The sequence below is a fragment of the Rhinopithecus roxellana genome, chromosome 1 (assembly GCF_007565055.1).
Source record: "Rhinopithecus roxellana isolate Shanxi Qingling chromosome 1, ASM756505v1, whole genome shotgun sequence".
In the NCBI taxonomy this organism is placed as follows: Eukaryota; Metazoa; Chordata; class Mammalia; order Primates; family Cercopithecidae; genus Rhinopithecus; species Rhinopithecus roxellana.
Window position 1 is genome coordinate 155,840,309 of NC_044549.1, and position 17,502 is coordinate 155,857,810.

The 17,502-nt window shown below is 41.8% G+C and overlaps 1 protein-coding gene across 2 annotated transcripts in view; it reads left to right on the forward strand.

Annotated features, from left to right (window-relative positions):
• The first annotated feature begins 8,991 nt into the window (after nucleotides 1–8,991).
• MASP1 (mannan binding lectin serine peptidase 1) overlaps nucleotides 8,992–17,502 on the forward strand; it is a 74,357-nt gene continuing 65,846 nt past the window's right edge. For both annotated transcript variants that reach the window (XM_010352546.2, XM_010352554.2), the window contains exons 1-2: nucleotides 8,992–9,379; nucleotides 14,857–15,088. In XM_010352546.2, the coding sequence (XP_010350848.1) occupies nucleotides 9,375–9,379; nucleotides 14,857–15,088 (237 nt within the window). In that variant the 5' untranslated portion in view covers nucleotides 8,992–9,374. The remainder of the gene's footprint in view (nucleotides 9,380–14,856; nucleotides 15,089–17,502) is intronic.

Sequence of the window (17,502 nt, forward strand, 5' to 3'; positions counted from 1 at the left end):
TCTTAATAATAATGTAATAGGTATAGTTCCACACACTGAAACAGAGATGTCATAAACTGTTTTGAGTAGAAATGTGCTTTAAACACATGCACACACACACACACATACACAACACCAAATCCAGCTCAACATTGTGAATTAGAAATCCAAAGCCCAAGGAAGACCAAAAGTTCAAGGTTTCACATTGGGTTAGGACAGAAATTGGCCTCTGTCTCAGACATCGCAACTCACACTCCAGTCCTCTCCCACCTTGCCGGCATGCTTTTACTGAGTCTACTCTCCAGAGCGATATTTCTGTATTAGTAAGGCTCTCCAGAGAAATAAAACCAGTAGGAAATATATAGATTTATAAGGGGGGATTTATTATAGAAATTGGCTCTCATGAGTATGGAAGACAAAAAGTTCCAGGATATGTCATTTGCAAGCTGTAAAACCAAGAGAGCCGGAGCTGTAATTCAGTTTGAGTCCAGAGGCCTAAGACCCAGGGGAACCAGTGATGTCTAAGTCCAAGGTTGAAGGCCTGAGAGCTTGGAAGGGTGGGACAGGCATGTAACCATTGGTGTAAGACCCAGAGTCCAAAGGTCCAAGAACCAGGACCTGTGATGTCTGATGACAGGAAAGGATGGGTGTCCCAGCTCCAGAAGAGACAGCAAACGCACCCTGCCTCTGCTTTCTTGTTCCACCGAAGCCCTCAATGAATCAAATGATGCCCACATTGATGACAGCAGATCTTCCATACTCAGCCCACTGATTCAAATGATGATTTCTTCCAGAAACGTCCTCACAGACAAAGCTAGAAATAATATTTTACCAGCTATTCGGGCATCCTTTAACCCAGTCAGGTTGACATATAAAATTAACCATCACTATTTTTAACACTTAGTAATTTATCTTTGCATTTTTTCATATGTCTTAATACCACCTGTATTATTACTTATTTCTATATTTTTGATTAAATCTATTCTGGAATTTTTTTTGTTTGTTTTTTGTTTTTTTGTATTTTTAGTAGAGATGGAGTTTCACCATGCTAGCCAGGATGGTCTCGATCTCCTGACCTCATGATCTGCCCGCCTCGACCTCCCAAAGTGCTGGGATTACAGGCATGAGCCACCGCACCTGGCCTATTCTGGAATTTTTGACTGAAATTCACATATTTAAAAGTATGTTGGCCAGGCGCAATGGCTCATGCCTGTAATCCCAGCACTTTGGGAGGCCGAGACGGGCAGATCACTTGAGGCCAGGAGTTCAAGACCAGACTGGCCAAAATGGCGAAACCCTGTCTCTATTAAAAATACAAAATTTAGCTAGGCATGGTAGCGGTAGCCTGTAACCCCAGCTAATTGGGAGGCTGAGGTTCAAGACTTCCTTGAACCTGGGAGGCAGAGGTTGCAGTGAGCTGAAATTGTGCCACTGCATTCCAGCCTGGGTGACAGAACGAGACTCCATCTCAAAAGAAAAAAAAAAAAAGTATGTCACTACCACTGATAATACTTTTTTTTTTTTTTTTTTTTTTGAGACGGAATCTCATTCTGTTGCCCAGGCTGGGGTACAGTGGTGCAATCTTGGCTCACTACAACTGCTGCCTCCCGGGTTCAAGCAAGTGTTGAACCTCAGCCTCCCGAGTAGCTGGAATTACAGGCACCTGCCACCAAGCCTGGCAAATTTTTGTATTTGTAATAGAGACAGGGTTTCACCATGTTAGCCAGTTTGATCTTGAACTCCTGGCCTCAAGTGATCAGCCCACCTCAGCCTCCCAAAGTGCTGGGATTACAGCCGTGAGCCACCGCACCCAGCGATAATACTTTTTTTTAATTGTCAAATTCTGGAATACTAATGCCTCCACAAGGCTCTGAATCTGAGACCCATCATTCCTTTTTAAGAGGCAAATTAGTGTTAATGGCATAATAGCCCCTTGAATCTTTCTTCTTAACTTTCTTCTTAATAATATCAGGAACGAAAGACAAATGAAAAAGGCAGGACTGTCTCAGCACGTGAAGGTAACGAGAGCTGACTCACGCAACACCCACTTCCAACCTCGGGCTTCCTTGCTGCCTGCCTTGCCGTATAAGCTGCAAAATAAGAATTTGACTTCCCAGCCTCCCTTGCTTCTAGTGCTGGTTGTGCAACCCAGCTCTGGACTGGGAGACACAAGCAGGAATCTCCCAGTGCTACCTCTTCCTTGTGCTCCTTTTCCCATCTCCCGCTTTGAATATGGACATGACATCCGGAGTTACAGCAGCCTTTTTGTGACCAAGAGGTGGCAAGCACGAGAAAGAAAGCCCCATCCTAAGGCTGGCAGAGTGGAACAATCTTGAGCAGTTGCCCCAGCCCTGCCTACTTCCTTACTTCTTGCTATGTGAGGAAAATCAGCCCGATCTGCTTCAACATTAGTGAAGATTTCTCTCACTTCCTACCAAACAGAGCCTTGACTGACTCAGTGTTTGTTAATTCCATGAATGTGATGTGTGAAATCAATGTGACACCCCTGGTAGTATGGGTTTCATGCTTTGGGAGGCCTTTCTGTAAGCCAGCTGTATTCGTTTGCCAGAGATGCCATCACAAAACACCACAGACTGGGTGGCTTAAATCACAGATAGTTATTTTCTCACAATTCTAGAGGCCAGAAGTTCAAGATGGGAACTGATCATAATCCTAAAGGACAGTCCCAAATGCCATCATCCCCAATGTTAAAATCCTGAAAAATCAAAATCCCAAAAATATTTTAGAAAAAAACTTTTTCAGCCAGGCGTGGTGGCTCACACCTGTAATCCCAGCACTTTGGGAGGTCGAGATGAGTGTCATGTGCATCTGTGTGAAGAGACCACCAAACGGGCTTTGTATGAGCAACAAGGAGGCTGTTTATTTCACCTGGGTGCAGGCAGGCTGAGTCCGAAAAGAAAGTCAGCAAAGGGTGGTGGGATTATCATTCATTCTTATAGGTTTTGGGATAGGCAGTGGAGTTAGGAGCAATGTTTTGTGGGCAGCGGGTGGATCTCACAAAGTACACTCTCAAGGGTGGGGAGAATTACAAAGAACCTTCTTAAGGGTGGGGGAGATTACAAAGTACATTGATCATTTAGGGTGGGGCAGAAACAAATCCCAATGGTGGAATGTCATCATTTAAGGCTATTTTCACTTCTTTTGTGAATCTTCAGTTACTTCAGGCCATCTGGATGTTTACCTGCAGGTCATGGGGGATACGATGGCTTAGCTTGGGCTCAGAGACCTGACAGTGGGTGGATCACCTGATGTCAGGAGTTCAAAACCAGCCTGGCCAAAAGACGAAACTCTATCTCCACTAAAAATACAAAAATTAGCCAGGCATGGTGGCGAGCGTCTGTAATCCTAACTACTTGGGAGGCTAAGGCAGGAGAATCGCTTGAACCCAGGAGGCGGAGGTTGCAGTGAGCTGAGATTGTGCCACTGCACTCCAGCCTGGGCAATGACAAAAATAGCAAGATTCCATAAAAAAAAAAAAAAAGAAAAAAAATATATATATATATATAAACATGATAGAACTCTTAATAGGCTACTTTACACAATAAAATGGACAATAATACCATATTTTTTGCAAGCAGAAACACTCAGATACACTAACAACAGTCACATGGGTATAGCAGTTATGAGCATATGAACCATATTCATAAACAAATAGATCAAAAAGCAAAATATAAAAATGTATATCACACTATAGTTGGTAATTTTGTGCCCCCAGCTTTATACAGCAGTCATCTGAAATATTGTGATTCTTAGATTCTTCTAAGTCTTTTGATTGATTAAAAACCATGATGAGTCACCACCATATCACCACATCAGTTGCCCAAAGAGCCAAGGTATTGAGAAATTTTATTTTTCATAAAAGCAGATGTACAAAGAAGATACATTTTCATTTATTGAGGAAGTTTTAATGTCTTTATGCACACACATGTTGCTTACACACAAGTTCAACATTTTGAAAATACCCTTTCATGGAGTTACATTTGCAAAAATGCACAAAGCAAATTAGAACTCTCCAAAACTCTTTGTACGATGCGTATAGCATTGGAAATGATGCAAAGATGAAATAGGTAGCATAGTATATTATACAAAAGAATGCTGACAATTTCAAATAGTGAAAGAAACTAAAAAAAAAAAATCTAAAAACTAAGAAGAAGATTCAACAAATAAAAAAGTTACGGAGCTAGATTATGGGCAATTGCATGGAGATTGTCCATAAGAGCTGGCGAACTTTCACAGTCATTAACTATATTTTGAAGTCTTACACCACAAGAAATAGCTACTTTTTTTCTTTTAGGACATGGCTGTCCTTGGAGAATATGTTCACATTTATTTTCTATGTGACATTGCTCTTTTTAAAACTCTTCTGTGGTTTAATATACACCTACATGAGCATTCCTCATTAAGTTTTCCCATCTTCTGTGCCGTCCTTCCGTGCTGTTGCCGGTCTGTGGAAATCTATTCCATACGCACACACATACAGACCACAAATCTGATGGAAGCAGTACTGGTGATTGAACTGCAACAATACTGCCCATCGTGCACGTAACTGTTTTTGAACCAGTCAGTAACTTCGCTGGCTTCTTCAGGCAAATGTGGCTTTAATTCATTAAAAGCTCCTGGAATGCCATCAGCTGGAATGAATGCCAATACAGGCAAATGACGCATTTTTAAACTGAAGTTTTCGTCATTGCTGTATCACATGACCAGTCCACTCATCTGAATTTTCTGCCAAAGACGTTGGACAGAATGGAGAAAACAAACTTTATTGGTAACACCTTGAAGTTCGCCTTTAGAAACCTCAATCACACCTAATTCCAAATCCGTCTTTATGGTTTGAGGATTCGATTGAAATCCATTTTCCTCTGCATAAAGACAGTAACAAAGTAAATAGTTTCACCTAATGTGATGCAACTATCTTGTGATTTCGATTTTGGGGATTTTTAGATGTTAGGGATTTAGACTTGAGAGGTTTTGATTTTTTGGAATTTCAATATTTGGGATTATAGATGTCGGGATTGTGGCTTTCGGGACTATAAAGAAAACTTGTCCAAGATGGAGGTGTTGGCAGATTTGTTTTTTTTTTTTTTTTGCGGCTTTGACCCTTGGCCTGTAGACGGCCGTCTTCACCCTGCGTCTTCACGTGGTCTTCCCTCTGTGTGTGTCTGTGTCTTCACGTCCTCTTATAAAGACACCAACTGTATCGAATTAGGGCCCATTCTAAGGATCCCATTTTAACTTAAACACCTCGTTAAAAGCCCTTTTTCCAAATACAGTTACCTTCTGAAGTACTGAGGGTTAGAACTTCAACATATGCATTTGAGGGGAATGTAATTCAGCCCGTAACAGAGTCTAATCAGTTATTTTTTAAATAGAAGCTATTTTTGTCTTCACTAAAATATTGTAATTACGTGATAGCATGGCGCGTGAACGTTCAGAGTCCACAAGAAGTAAGAGAAATTTGCAGACGACAGGGAAGAGCCTTGCATTTGAGATCGGGGGCCCTGGGCTCTAGACATATATCATTCACTTACAGGCACGAGCAGGTTTAGTTTCTCTGAACCTCAATGTCTTTACTTGTAAAAAGATGTGAATACTACAGGCAATAATATATATAAAAGTATCTGGTATATACGAAGTATATCTTACCAAATCTAAGAAGCCATCAATCATAAAATGTATCATTATGTTATTTGTACCAAAAGTGGCAAAATCATGCCAGGAGAGATTTTCAAATTACAGATTCAGGAGCCCTACCTGCAGATTCACTGAGTTTGAATCTCCTGGGATGAAGCTCAAGGATTGTCATTTTTAAAAAATATTTTCCCCGTTATTCTGTTGATAGACCCAGAAGCCAGGACTTTCAGCATGCTGTCAGTCAATGTACTGAAAAAACCGAAATTTTAATTCTAAGCTGCCATCTTTGGAGCTACTTATCGTTTTCTCAGATATTCTATAGGAAGCCTGGATTTCAGCCCTTGCCAACAAAAAGTCATTGCCCAAATTCTTTACATTTTCTCACTCATTCATTGAATTCCAGAAACTCTAGCTCAAAAGTGGCATAAAATAAATACTTTGGTAGAACATGTAAACCAAAACCTGTTCCAGTGGTAGGAATGTTGCTGCATTTACCCTTAGCAGGCAGCTCTCTGATCACTTTCCCGGACTACAGGACTATAACACGCGGGTGCTGAGCCCACCTCGGTCATTCTACACTTTCATGATTCTAAATGATGTCAGTTCCTTGTACGCATTTTTTTAAATCATTTTTGCCAAACTTTTAAAAAACTAGTTGAACCCTTTTAAATATTACTTTTTCTGAATATCTATGATTAAATTCTGAGTAATGGTAACCTTAATATGAGCACAGAAAAAGCAAATGTCAAGATTATTAGAGCTATTTTGGACTCCTTGACAATCTTTTAGGTCTAGTAAACTATCTAACCGTCTCCCAACGACATCATTTCACAGTCTTCAGATCCACATGTATATGCTCTATGATCTCAACTGAGTCCAAGCCCCTGATTTCACAGCTGAACAAACTGATGCTCCACCCCTCCACCCCTCAACCCCCACCCCTGAGAAGGTAAATGACTTCCCCAAGGTCACATCCAAGCTGGCCTATAGTCACCGAGCCCAGTTCTCCTATTTGCAGCCTAATGTCCCTTCCATTCCTCCCACTCCTCATGGCCCATGATCTGTTAGTGACACTTCAGGGAGATTTCCCAAAAGCATCGGACAATATGTAGTCTAACCAAGCAGAAAACTGCCCTGAATCACACGCAGATCATTCCTGAGCCACGTAGTTCCTGTTTTTATGCAGATTTCCTCTGAGCCTTGGCTAACTCCCAGGGAAGCGCACATATCAGCTCTGCTATATATTGGCAGAACTTTGGCTTAGAACACATCTCGAATGCTTTCCGTTGAACATTGGCAGCCTTGAAGAAACATGGCTGGAAAATTATTCCAGGGGGCCTAATTGCTTGGTGACACTTTACAAGGAGAAGCTGATGGCTTTCTCGCCCAAGCTCTTCCCTCTGTGCCCAGAACAAATGACTGCAGTTCCCAGTGTATGCCCTAAATTAGGAGAGGGCAGGCTCAGTGGCAGCATGAATTGAGGGAATGTCTCCACTGGGCAGGGGCTCTCTTCCCAGCACGGTGTGCGTTTTGCCAAGCTCTTTCTCCTTCAGTTTTAAAACCCTTGTGTATTCCAAGAGAAATGTTGTCCATGTGTTTCTGATTCACTTACACTTAAATCATTAAAATGTTGTTTTGTGAGAGTTATTTAATGTGTGAGGAGCCGGTGAGTCTTCTTAATGGGAATGTTAAAAGCTTTTTTTCCTGCGCTGACTGAGACAGAAAACATGTTGCTAAAACAGTGCCTGAGTTCAAACATATCCTCCCATCTCATATACTTGTACCTGCATTATCAACCACAGCCTCTTGATAATGCCAAGCTTGGCAAGGCTGGCATTCAAAAGTGTGAAAATTAGAGAAACTGGAGAGAAAATGGAGTAAGAAGTGCAGTGAGAGTCAAGCCACTGTTTCCCAGAACGTGCCAAAGGAACGTTATCTGAGGGTAGAGAGTGCCTGTGTCTGCAGCTTTGGTTAGCGTGGCTGGCAGCCCTCTCTCTGATACTCCCCTGGACACTTCTACAAGCACAAACTTATTTAAGCCTCAGAGTAACTCCCATTTTCCAAATGAAGACACAGAATCAGATACGTTAGGTATTGTGCCCAAAGTGCACAGCTGTCTTGGGTAGAAAGGAAAGATTACAGCTAAACTCTGCGTCTAATCTTCTTTTCCAAATGACTCAAATTGAGTTTCTCTGTGAATGCTGTCTGTGTGCGTGCATTGGAAATTCCATATGCATTATAAAATGTTAATGAGTAGCAGTGTAATACAGTGGCTAACACTTCAAATTCTGCCTCTATTACTTTCTAGCTGTGCGAACTTGGGAAAGTTACTTAACCTCTCTGGGCAATTTCCTCTGAAAAATGAGAATATTACCAGCCATGTATACAAGATATAAAGATGACTGAAGAGAATTGATCTATTAAGTGCTTAGAGTAGTGCCTGACACATAGCACTCAATAACTGTTAGCTTCTAGTGGTCGTGGCAGTGAGGGGTAATAAATAACTGGGTGATCTTGGCAAGTGGCATATCCTCTCTGAGCCTTAGTGTCTTCACTTGTAAAATGAGTATAACAGCAGCACTCTCACCAGTTTGCGAAAGTAACTGAGATGATGTTTGTGCCTAGCACTGTGTCTAACACAGAAAAGGTGCACAGTCAAATTTAACTTCTACACCCAGATACGCCGCTCCCTATTCAGTGTTGGTTTGTTGTTGCTGTGGAGGGGGTAATTTTCTTATTATTCAGCTCATCTTAGATCTAGTGCTGATTTCTCCAGAAGCCATGGGTATACACATGTATAGAGGCCCAGGTCTTTCTATACCCCTGGGGCAGTGAGATTTCTTACATGATGGGCCCTTTCTGAGCTGGATTAGAGCCATGCACACTCCAAGCTGGTAAATAGTGCCACACGTATTGCTTATGGGAAGGAACAACCAGCCAACTTCAGGACTTGATGCTCCCCCAATTCCGGGGCCAGTGGCTCCGTTCACAGGAAAACCTGTCGTCGTTTGTGACTCTGATCATGAGAAAACCTGCAGTTATTTGGGGCTCTGCTCACAAGGAAACCTGTAGTTATTTGCAGACAGAGGCTCTGGGATTCAGACCTTTTTTATCATCTAGTGTGGGCGCTAGAATTGCCTTCTTAGTTGGTTGTTTCTATTTAATTGCTTTACTTTCACGGGTGTCCTGAAGAAAAGCAGAAAATTATAGTCATCTGGCAAAAAAAAAAAAAAAAAAAAAAAAAACTAAAGAGAAATTAGACTTTGTCCCCTTTCACTCTCTCTCTCTCTCATTCTCCACACACACACATGCACGCGCGCGCACACACACACACACACACACACACACACACACACACGGAGTGATACAGATACCTGCTTGAGCCCCTCAGTTATTTTCTCTCAAGGGCTGAAGTCAGTCACACAGGATAAAGGAGGGAACGGAAGGAGCAGATCTTTTCGGGAAGAAGACAGGTTTTGTTGTCAGGTTCCTGGGAGTGCAAGAGCAAGTCAAAGCAGAGAGAGAGGAGAGAGGAAAAGCCAGAGGGAGAGAGGGGGAGAGGGGATCTGTTGCAGGCAGGGGAAGGCGTGACCTGAATGGAGAATGCCAACCAATTCCAGAGACACACAGGGACCTCAGAACAAAGATAAGGCATCGCGGACACCACACCGGGCACGAGCTCACAGGCAAGTCAAGCTGGGAGGACCAAGGCCGGGCAGCCGGGAGCACCCAGCAGGAAAATGAGGTACGTGCCAGGGGAGGAAAGGACACAGTTCCCTTTTGGGGACCCGGTGTCAAATAGCAGGGAGGGTCTGACCTTGTCACTGGACAGACTCACCTGCGTGTCCTGCGTGTGGTAGTGAGGGGGGTTCTCATCAATTCTTGGGGCTCTGAGAAGGGAGCTGTGGGTGGGCTGGGTGCCTTCCCCAGGACTCCAGGAGACATAAAACTTGAAACGGGAGACTTTGTGCAAATCCTGCTTCGGGCACTGCTGAAGCTCGGATTTCTCCCGCTGCCTGCACAGGGTGCTGCCTGCTGGCGAATGTGACTCTTCTCCTGCTCACCCACAAGGCTGATTTTTCCGTATTCCTCCTCTAGAAAGAGCATTGCTTTCTCTCTTCCAACACTTTGTGAGTTAGATACGTGTTTGTGTGTTTATTCGTTCTGACCAGAAAAGAAACCAGCTTCCCATAGCTTGACTCTGTGGTTTCTTCAACCTTTACAAGTTTGCCAGTTAAACCTCAATTTAGAAAACTAAAAATCTGTCCCCATTTTACAGTTCCCTACAAATTTTCTGCATTTCTCATTGAAATCAAAGGCAGCTGGTGGCATGAATCAGGCTATGAAGTACACCAAATGGCTCTTAAAGAGATATCACACTTAAAAAAAAAAAATAAAGGATTTTAGAGTTCTGAAATCGAGAACTTCACATTCTAATTGGTTTTAAACTCTTTAACCTTTCTTATTCCTCATTATACTTGACACTCCTTACCAGACCTTTCATACAAGTTTTTTGCTGCAAGTCTGAAAACCTAGCCACCCTAGTTATTTTTATTACTTAAGTGTTAATGCTGTTAAACACACACACGCACACACACACACACACAATGCTCTGCAGATGTGTAAAGTCCCTAAATACCTCTTTTACTATAATTTTCTTTTCAGTTGGGAAAGTGTTTTTATTTGTTTCTCTTCTGCAAAGTAACCTAGCAACTTTTCTGGGTCTGAGACCAATGAGAGGCTTCAGACTATGTTAACTCTTTGAACTCCAATTACCTGTGGTTCAGAGCGATAACTAGGTCTTTAAAAAGTTAGTGCAATAATTCTGTTCTTTTTAAATCCATTGTAATTTTAAACCTGCCATTAAACATCATTTTTCTTTCTCAAAAAAAAAAAAAACTGGGATTTATGTCAATCTACATTGAATGATCATCTCATTTACCTGTGAATGATCTGGTCTGAATCCCACCCTACCATTCAGTGCCCCAGCCCGTATCAAACTACTTAGCTAAGAGATAGTTCTGTATCGTTGCATATGCTCATCCCTAAACTTGGAGCAACCTTCTTCTTTATTTTCCACCTAGAAGACCTGATTGTTCAAGCTGGCACAAATATCTCTTTCTCTCTCCTAACCACCATCTTCCAGAGTGAGCACCCCCTCCTTTGTCCTTTGTTCTGTCTCTGTCCCTTAAAGCTGCATCTCTTATTGTCTTTGTAGTATGTCCTTGTTTAAATGTCCACCTCCCCTTACAAATCTCAGTGCTCCTTAAGTTACATGATCTATGTCTTCATGTTTGTATGGCCAGCACCTAACATAATGTCTATTTCCTACTCGTCATTCAGTACCTATTTGTTGAATTGAATTCAATTTTTGAATAGCCAAGCAACTACAAGAAAAGCGCTCCGCTAGGAAAGTCTCCAGCAGGTCTTGTCTCACATGGATACAGTATTTCAGTGTTTGCAGAGCACTTTCAAGAGCACTGTCTCATCTGGTTTTCAGATTCTGGATGAAGTAAGGATTTACGGATAAGTGGTGGGTATAAACGCAGTGAAGCAACTTGCCCAGACCATACTGATGATCGTGAAAAGGTGCAGATTCAAATTTGGGTCTTCGGGCTCCAAGTTCAGGATTTTTTCTACTATATTTCACTAGACTTTCAGCCAAGCATATTATTCTAAACTGACAGCTCATAATTCTGACTGTACCTTAGAACGATCTGTGGTGCCTTAAAACATGCCAGTGCTCAGGCCTCACCCCAGACCAATTAAACCAGAATCTCCTGGGGAGGGACTTTGGCATTAATATTTTTAAATTTTTCACATAAAGTCATGGATTTTTAAATTATTTTTCACAGAATTAATTGCTTTGGCCAGATGCCTGGGCGTGATATGGGCATGGACCCAGCTTCTTCTGTGAGCTCTTGTTATTCCCTTCTTCTGTGGAAGTTAATTCACCATATGGTATTGAGCATGATGTGACATCTCTTGGGGTCCCCTTTTCATCATCTGTCAAATTAGGGTGCTCTGTAAGGGATCCATGCAGTCCCTTCCAACTCTTCAATTCAAAAATGGGGTCTTGGTGTGGTGTGGGTTGAAACAAGGGGCGTGTACGGAGAGTGTATGGAGAAGAGAGCAAGCGCCGTTCATGCCACAATCATAGATATATGCAGGCATTTTTACAGAGTCCTGCTAGCCTGTTCCTACAGTGGGGCCTATAAAATCTCAGCTCTATATATTACTTCTGACATTTCAGCAATGTAGTTAAACTTTTTGATTAGCCGGAGGATAGATAGCAGGTGTCAGAAACTATACAGCCGGTGCCTGGTATATAAGAAGCCAAAAACATTCAGAGAGTGTGACGAGGAATGAAAGCTGCCACTTACATTCTTCAATTTACAGCCCCTAACACGAGCAGGCAAGCATATGCTCAAGCCCATTACATGAAGGGAGATATTTGTTTCATATGTTTGAAACCATTTTGAGATGCAAACAAAGTAGAAGGGAAAGCTTCCTGGGCCTTCCTCCCACGCTGACCAGTTGCCTACTACACATGGCACTGGGCTTCTGGGCTAGACAGGGCTCTCTGCTGCCAGTCTTTGACAGAACTGGCCTCAGGAGGTTCAGCATCTCCTCGATGTGGTCTGGAAAAAGCAGACATGGAGGAAGTTGACGTTTCAGCCTTGCATAATTTGGGTGTCGCTATTATAGGGAAGTCCGGTTTAGGAACCAAAGCTCATTCCTGACTCTTGCTTTTCGGGAAGTAACACGATGGAATAATCATAACTAATGTTTGGCTAGGGCTAGACAGTTAACAAAATACTTCCTCATCCTCCTTTACTCTGATAGCAGTGCTGTGGGAAGTCGTTATTATTACTACTTAATGGATGAGGAAACAAGACCTCTCATGACCTCCTAAAATGGAAAGGATAAATAAAGTCAAAGCTGGAGCTGAATCTAGGTCTTCTGACCCAGGGCCAGTGCTCTCCCCTCCTCGGGAGGGCTGAACCTGAACTCCAGCCCTGTTAACATTGGTTCATTTCCTCACTTGAAAATGGGATGCTTGGGCCCTGCCAACTGGTTTTTTGACTCAGCTTTCCAACTAATTCGCAGATTAACTTGGAAATATGCCTTCCCTTCCTTCTGCCTCTGAGGCCCTCCTTCCACAGATTGGTTTAAGAAAATATTGACATTGGCTATGGGATTAAGACATTTTGTTTTCTTAATAGAATGTCACATATTGCTACTGTAGGGACCTTGAAAAAAATTAAATAAATTTATTTTTTTTTCTTGAAAAAATAGTACATGGTCCTTCTTGACAAATGTAAACATTTTATATGCACAAAAATAGAAATACTTATTTTCCCATTTCAGAGATAACTACTGTTAATACCTTGGTGTATATCCTTTCAGACTTTTTGTACTTACCTATTTACACTTTATGTAAATATTAACGTGACACCTGATTAGCAAATATATCACTGTTAATCTGAAGATGCTGGTATAGTTTCCCAGCATTGACTTTTTAGGCTATCTAAGACTCAGGCCCCACTTTCATGGATTCATTCATTTATAATCTGTTATATATCAGACTCTATACTAGGACCTTTATATGCATCATCTTTCATGCTCATAGGAGCCCTATGAATTAGATATTATAATCTCCATTTTATATCTGAGGAAACGGGGGCTCAGGGACACTTGTTGCCCAAGTTTTCACAGTCAGTAAGTGGAAGAATTGGGACTTAAATCCTAGTAAATTTCACTCCAAAGGGTGTGACTGAAGTAGTGCAATGTGACACCCACAATAATAGAGAAATGTGCAGGGAGCCGTGGCTTGTGGAGGAGTGAAAGGATACTCCATAGCTGGGAAGCTCTGAGCTGGATGGTGGAGGACAACCAAGACGGTGGAGGATAAGTAGGTGAGGAGTGAACAGGGCACATGCAATGAGGCTGGAATGGAAGGGCATGGCATGCCCCCAGAATAACTGGGGGATCGCAGGGCTGGCTACTAAGATGAGATGGGAAGGACAGACCAGCCAGATCAAAAGGGCCTCAACAGCCATCCCAGAAGCAGACACTTTACCCAGCAGACACCGTAGAACAGCGTGGTCACCTCTGTGTTTTAAAAAATCAGCTTTGGCAGAAGACTGTTGGTGGGTGGGTCGGGGATATCTGTTAGGATGCTACAGCAATAAGTTGTATAAGAAAATGTAAACTATGTAATTAACTGGAGAGGAGGAGAGATGGATTTCCAAAACATAGGAAGCAGAATAAGTAGGACGTGGTGACTATTGACTCTGGGGTAAATGAAAAGATGAACGGTTAAAGTTCAGGCCAGGGAACTGGTTGATGGTAATACCATGAACAGAAATCAGAAACAAGAGCAGGAAATGATAAGGAGAGGAGTGATGAAGCAGCTTCAGCACCATTAAGTTCAAGGTCACCAGACCTCACAGGGGAATCAGTCTGTTTGACAGAGGCCTGGTGTGGTGAATACTGACCCACCAGGAGGGCTTTGACCAGCCTTGGTCATTCTGCCTCGTTATTGCGTCAGCCATGGTGATGTGCTCTGTTTATTTTTATTGAATTTTCCTTGCCTCTTTTGCAACTCTTTGTTAGTCCATTATCTCTGATTCCCGCAGGAATAAGCTGTAAGTTTTCTATCCTTTTACTAAGAGGAAGAAAACTCACTTTGCTACTCCTTCTTTATTAAAGATTTTGCATACTTTGACTGAGTTTGTGGTGAAATACCATTTCAACATGTTAAATCTGTTTAAGGTACTACAGATTGCATCAATGTATGTAAGCCTCATCCCAGTATTACCATGTTATTATCATTTACTTTTTAGAAAAGAGAATCAAGAGTTTATGATTCTTAAATTAAGCCAAGCTGAAGAAATATCAACTTTTACCTAATTATGAAAGTTACATTTTCAACAGTAAAATGGAAGTGTCAGACTCCCAAATGTGATACTTTCTAGGAGTTTAAATTTAACACTATTATCAGAGCTTTGAATGAGCAAAACCAGAAGAAATGTTAGAAATTACCTAGTTACCATTTTCCCATAATACAGACCTAGGAGGAAGGTCAGAAGGGGAAAGGTAATTACAGAACGCCAGAGAGACAGACATGCTGAGATCTTGTTCTCCTGGCTGTGATTGAGATGAATGGCGGGGGCCTGTGTTTATAAATGTAAGTAGACCTACATTCATGTCTTTCAGGTGGCTGCTTCTCTATCATGCTCTGTGCTTCTCCCTGTCAAAGGCTTCAGCCCACACCGTGGAGCTGAACGATATGTTTGGCCAGATCCAGTCGCCTGGTTATCCAGACTCCTATCCCAGTGATTCGGAGGTGACTTGGAATATCACTGTCCCAGACGGGTTTCGGATCAAGCTTTACTTCATGCACTTCAACTTGGAATCCTCCTACCTTTGTGAATATGACTATGTGAAGGTGAGACTCCTGATGTCCCCTAACTGGGCCAGGCTCTCTGCTGGGATTTAGACAAGGCAGTATGAAATTAGACCCTTCCTGGGTGGCATATAGTGAGAGAGATACACAACATCACTATGGTATGAATTCATGTCAAGGTGGAAAGCTAAGTGCAAGCTGATGGGTAGAACTAGAAAGGTCCATGAAGGAAACTGAAGCTGATGGAGTATGACTCAGCCCAACACAACATCCCTTCTTTCTTCCTGTTCTCAAAGCCTTTAGTGATTCTACCAGTCTCTGTTTCAAGGTCACCTTTAATTCAGTGAGCAGAAAAGGGCAGAGACCTCGGAGTAAGCGGTAATCATGGAAACAGAACCATAATTATGTCCAAAGTTGAGGCATTAGAAAGCATTGTCCAATTTCCCAAATAATGATCAAGTATATGGGAAGTACAGGGTATACACTAGTAAAGAGTCGGAGATGAAGTAGGAAGGGTGCGTGGAGGGGAGATTCTTAAGGGCCTTGAACGTCATGCCAAGGAGTTTGCATTTTATCAGCAAAAAGCATGGGTAGGGAGGAGAGGGTCACTATCAGAAGTAGATGTAAAAAGTAAATATGGGGTAAGAGCGGGACCGCATCAAAACAACATACCCTGGAATTTAGAGAACCCCCCCACAAAAAAAAAAAAAATTTCCATGGGTGAGAAGCTATTCTTCTTTTAAAGTGCGGCTGAAAAAGGTCAAAATATTTCTAAGGGATCAAGTTTATTGCAGTTATATCTAGTTTAAAAAGATGTGGAGACCTAAGAACCTACCTTCTAAGCTCTCTCCAGCTTCCTGGAAGAGGATCTCATCAAACAATGCTAGAGCATTTAGATATTTTTAGTATTACTGTACACTCATTCTTCCATAACCAGCAATTCAACATGAATTAGCCTTGTATTAATCAGAATATTTGGTCAACAACAGAGAAGTGAGTTTACAAGGTGCTTTTATAATTATAATCTCATTCAAACTTTAAAACAATTTTGAGACAGGAGCTATGACCCCATTTCACAGGTAAAGAAATAAACCCAGGAAGGTTAAGCAACTCACCCAAGGTTGTACATCTGGTAAGTGACGGATTAAGCTCTCAAACCCATGCCTTGTGTTTTTGAATCACCTGCTCTTTTGTCTACACCAAACAACTCCCAAGCTATTCTCCACTAAGCCTAGGATACAGCAGGGGCATATAAAGGCCCTGTGCCTCCACTTACTTTATATGTAGAGTGTTGTCGTTGTATATGTTGGGTCTGCTTGCAATGTTCCATTTACAATAGGTCTCTGCATCTAAACATTTTCCAAAATTGGTGTTCCATGGTAGGGATTTTTAACCTCAGCACTACTGATATTTTGAACCAGGTAATTTGCTGAGAAAAGCTGTCTTGAGCATTGTGGGATTTTTAGCAGCACCCCTAGCTTCTATCCTAACTAGGTGCCAGTAGCAGCACCCCCCTTCCAACCAGTTATGGCAATCATAAATGTGTCCAGATATTGTTCAGTGTCCCAGAACCACTGATGTATGGGATGATGCCCTCTTAGAATGCCCTGTGCTAGGGACAGTGGAAATATTAGGACACAAAAGATCTGGTCCCTTAAAAAGAAAGGTGAGCCTTGAAAATAGCCATTGCACAAGATAGAAAACAGTGATGGCTATAAAAGACTAACTGATAAAGAATGAGAAAAGGTGGAACTGGTTGCTCTAAGAGACAATGTAGATTGGTAATCTAGATGCAATTTCTATAAATTCATTAAAAATAGAACCTATTTCTCAGGGTCACAAGGATCAACCAAGAGGTCTTCACTGAGGCTATGAGTATGTATCATCCTAAACTGAACTTTCTGGTGAAAAGGTCAGTTATGCCTTTCAGGATAAAAGGGTTAACCAGAGTTAAACTCCAGGATAAGATAGATTAGAGGTGTGTATCTTCAGGCTAAGTGGAATCTCCCAGCCCATTCCCCCAACTAATGTTGGTCACAAAATCATGACATTCTTTAATATTTTGGTTGGAGTGGTCTTAACCGGAAGAAAAATGACCAAACCTTGGTTTAATATGACAATAAGTTCCATAGATTTAGACAAGGCTCGATATGAACTTTCTAACCGTATTTTTCTCCACTTTCAAACATGTCAACCATCTAGAAATTTTGTCAGTGCCAATAGCTTTTATTGGCACCTGAGACTCAAGATCACAGAAATTATAGAATATTTTTCCTCAGTTGTAGCAATGACCTCTTCTCATAATTTGCCCCTTCTCCTCCTTAAGGTTTGACTCTTAACTTCATATTCATTGAGCAATTCTTTCTCTTAAGTGTGATTCTTTTTCAGACAGAAGACAAGTGTAACCTTGTTAGATCTCCTTTATCAAGATGATAAACACAGAAGAGAGGGTTTAG